At 42.8% G+C, this 4,398-nt stretch overlaps 1 protein-coding gene across 2 annotated transcripts; it reads right to left on the minus strand.

The window, feature by feature from the left end:
- Nucleotides 1–861: 861 nt before the first annotated feature.
- Nucleotides 862–3,673, minus strand: LOC130210838 (cobalamin binding intrinsic factor-like). Of its 2 annotated transcripts, XM_056441326.1 has the most exons (5): nt 2,356–3,673; nt 1,984–2,048; nt 1,757–1,898; nt 1,541–1,677; nt 862–1,089 (listed from the first exon to the last, which is right to left on the minus strand). In XM_056441326.1, exons 2-5 carry the CDS (start codon nt 2,042–2,044, stop codon nt 1,028–1,030), a joined length of 402 nt encoding a protein of 133 aa, XP_056297301.1. In that variant the 5' UTR covers nt 2,045–2,048; nt 2,356–3,673; the 3' UTR covers nt 862–1,027. The 2 variants fall into 2 exon arrangements, with proteins under 2 accessions (XP_056297301.1, XP_056297302.1); XM_056441327.1 differs by lacking the exon at nt 2,356–3,673 and having other exon boundaries at nt 1,984–2,085.
- Nucleotides 3,674–4,398: the final 725 nt, after the last annotated feature.

Raw genomic sequence — 4,398 nt, forward strand, 5'->3', positions numbered from 1 at the left:
GAAGACTCCTATGTCTTTGTCCTCCGAGTCTCGACTCCAACGGGAGACTCCAATGTCTTTGTCCTCCGATGACGCTACAGCTGACGCTAAAGACCCGATCCGGTTATGAGCCCAAGTTGGTGCCAATTACCTCCAGCCGCGTTGACACCACCCCTTGCTCGTTAGTATTCAATTGAAACCAGGTGATGAGCGCTCGTCCAATCAGTGAAGATTCTCTACCAAAACAAATCCTAAAACAGTGCAGACCAACAATCCAGCAGCTCCAAACAACAAATACAACAGTAACTCAGCAGATAAACTAATTTAAAGAAGACACTTAGCAGGATCCAAGTAGCCAGTAGTCTCGCCTCACAGGTAGAAAATGCACACAAACAACATATTGGTTCAAATAAATGAATGTTTCATTTCATTAGAGATTTCAAGAATATAACAATTTTGACTAAAACGTTTCAGCTTTAGAGAAAATATATGAAACAGTGAATTTAGGAAAATGTGCAAAAAATAACCATAAACTTAAATATCCATAAAGTTAAATAAAGGCAAAAGACAAAGTATGTTATTTATTTATTGTTAATTTATGTGAACTGACCCTTTAAAACACTGGAAATGAATCCATGTTGTTTTAGTTTTTTGCTTTTTAAACATTTACATTTGAGTAAAAGTGAGAAATATTCATAGTTTTAAAGATATATTTCATAACTTATATTAATATATATATATAATCATTTAATTGTGTGCTGTGTGATAGTTTATAATTTTATAGAGACTTTTCTTCATCTTAAATACATTTACGGTCATTTCCTGTAAAAAACACTGATCATTTTACAGGCAAAATATAGTTATAAAAAAGAGATTTCGTGCTGTGAAGGAGATTTTTTATTTGAATGTCTTCATTAAATCATTAAAACAAAGCAGGTGTCTTATAACATGACATCATCACAGAGCATGACATCATCACAGAGCAACGCGCGGTCAGGAGGACGAGTCTGGACCATTAGAGCCAACGGGTGAGCGGCTCGTCGGGGCCTCAGTACTTTGTGAAGTTCAGGATTATCACGTCGCCCGCACTCGGAATGTAACACCCGATCCCTGCACACACACACACACACACACACACACACACACACACACACACACACACACACACACACACACACACACACACACACACACACACACACACACACACACACACACACACACACACACACATACACACACTCACACACACACACACACTGGTTTACAGCAGTATGGCAGCCGGCAGTAAAATAAAGAAGAAGTTTTTTTAACCATTGTTTCTCTTTCTATCTCATAATTTAAAATGTATATTTCAGAATTATTACTTATATTGTTATTATTATTATTATTCATAATATTATTCATATTTTAGAGATAAAAAGTCAAACTTATGATAATAAGTTTGACTTTTTATCTCATAAATATGAAATAAATAATAATAAATCATAACAATGATATAAAGTGATATTTATATAAAGTTATAGTTATATAAAGTGATATTTATATTGTGCTGCCGCACCGACGTTCAGAGGAATGGCATGACTGTTGGGTTTCTGCACCAGCAGCTCCCAGTAGGTCCGGTGGTCGTGGCAACCGGCCAACCCGTTCACGCTCTCCAGGAACGGGCCGTAGTTCACGTCCTCCGTGTACTTGAACCTGCAGAGACACGTGGCCGTTGACCTTTGACCTTCGACGCCGTGGCTACGCTGGCTCCTCCCACAGCCGGTGGTCTCACCTGAAGCCGTCATCGGAGTCCTGCAGCCTCCTCATCCCGCCCAGCAGGATCCCTCCGGGCGACACGGACGCCTTGAAGGTCCTCGAGGCGGTATGCTTCACCGAGTTGCTCACCATGATGGAAAAGGGCGTTTGCTTGGGGTCTGGGGGTCAAGAGGTCAAGAGGTCAACGTGGTGAACGTTACGATACCAAAATGAGCCGAACGGTACGTTGTCATGTCACAGGACCTTGAGCCGGAGAGCCAGGGAGCAGCAGCAGCAGCAGAGCAGCAGGGAGGAGGGTCGCCATGGCGCTGAGGAGGACAACAACACAACAACACAACGTCAACAACACACACACACACACACTCACACACAGTCACACACACACACACACACACACTCACACACACACTCACACACAGTCACACACACACACACACAGTCACACACACACACTCACACACACACTCACTCACACACAGTCACACACACACACACTCACACACAGTCACACACACTCACACACACTCACTCACACACACTCACACACACACTCACACACACACACACACACACACACTCACACACACACACTCACACACTCAGCCAGTCACTGACCTGTAAAGATGTCGAGAGAAGAAGCTCCAGTTGTACGGACTCCTGGTCAGCTGCTTTTATAGCTCACACACACACACACACACACACACACACACACACACACACACACACACACTGTTACGTCCCGTGAGACGGCCCTCTTTCAGGAGGAGGGTGGAGCTATCTCTCTCAGGTCTGGTACGCCTGGAGCAACACCACCTGAGAGGGATCACCTAATCAGTGGGCGGGGCTTATATACACCCAGACTAGGTGTCTCTCGCTCTCTCTCTTCACCTCTGAGCTTGACCATCCCATGACCTGGTGCCTAAGTGTCGGCCACCATTTGTGTGTATTTTCGAGTCAAGCTTGTAGGGGTTCGCTGCCATTTTTGTTGTGTCCATTTTCTCCTGTTTTGTGGTCAGACAGGGAGCTCAGGATTGTTTTTCAATTCCATTCAGTTTATTTGTATAGCCCAATTTCACAAATTACAAATTTGTCTCAGAGTGCTTTACAATCTGTACACATAGACATCCCTGACCTTTGACCTTTGACCTCACATCGGATCAGGAACAACTCCCAAATAACCCTTCAGGGGAAAAAAGGGAAGAACCCTTCAGGAGAGAACAGAGGAGGATCCCTCTCCAGGATGGACAGAACAATAGATGTCATGTGACCAGAAGGACAGATTTAGAGTTTAAATACATTCAATGAATATGACAGAGTGTATGAATAGTTCATAGTAGGCATATTCCACGATGGAGACCTCCACGATCCATCAGGCAGATGGCGGTGGGGAGGAGGAGTGGGCGGAGTCTCAACAGGACAGTGGCGTAGTCAGGAGCAGGAATTCCACGACCCAGACGATCCATCAGCAGATAGGATCTATGCCGTCTCATAGGGTCCGATGACCCCATGAGACGTGAAGTCAAAAGGACTCCGGGGAGAAAGCAGAGTTAGTAACGTGTGATTGAGAGATGAAAATTCATCCTTAAGGAGAGAAAAAAGAGGAGATAGGTACTCAGTGCATCCTAAAACGTCCCCCGGCAGCTATAAGCCTATAGCAGCATATCAAGGGGCTGGACCAGGTGAACCTGATTCAGCCCTAACTATAAGCTCTGTCAAAGAGGAAAGTCTTAAGTCTACTCTTAAACTAGGTGACTGTGTCTGCCTCCCGGACTGAAGGTGGAAGCTGGTTCCATAAAAGAGGAGCTTGATAACTAAAGGCTCTGGCTCCCATTCTACTTTTTAAGACTCTAGGAACTACAAGTAGTCCCGCATTTAGTGAGCGTAGCTCTCTAGTGGGGCAATATGGTACTACAAGCTCCTTAAGATATGATGGGGCATCACCAATCAAGGCTTTGTACGTTAAGAGAAGAATTTTAAAAGTGATTCTTGATTTTACGGGGAGCCAGTGCAGAGCAGCTAGTGCAGGAGTGATGTGATCTCTTTTCTTAGTTTAGTGAGAACACGAGCTGCAGCATTCTGGATCAACTGGAGGGACCTAAGAGACTTATTAGAGCAGCCTGATAATAAGGAGTTGACTTAAGAGACTTATAGAGCAGCCTGATAATAAGGAGTTGCAGTAATCCAGTCTCGGAGTAACGAACGCGTGAACCAATTTTTCTGCATCTTTTTGAGACAAGATGTGCCTGATTTTGGAAATATTACGTAGATGAAAGAATGCAGTCCTTGAGATTTGCTTTACGTGGGAGTTAAAGGACAAGTCCCGATCAAAGATAACGCCAAGATTAGGGATGTGAATTGATACGATTTTAACGATTCCGATGCCTTATCGATTCCTGCTTATCGATTCGATTCCTTATCGATTCTTTTATCGATTCTTATTGGGCAATGGGTGAAAAAAAGAGCACAAACAGGTTTATTTACATTAATTTTCTTTTATATAATTTTCTATAATGCTGCACACACCATATACAGTATGTATACATACACATTTACATTTGTTTAAATAACCAAAAACATTTATACATATTCCTCTTGAATTTAAAATAAAACTTACATAACTTAAATAAAATGTATTCTGTTTAATTTAAACATGTTCCT

Source organism: Pseudoliparis swirei, chromosome 20, assembly GCF_029220125.1.
Source record: "Pseudoliparis swirei isolate HS2019 ecotype Mariana Trench chromosome 20, NWPU_hadal_v1, whole genome shotgun sequence".
Classification (NCBI taxonomy): domain Eukaryota; kingdom Metazoa; phylum Chordata; class Actinopteri; order Perciformes; family Liparidae; genus Pseudoliparis; species Pseudoliparis swirei.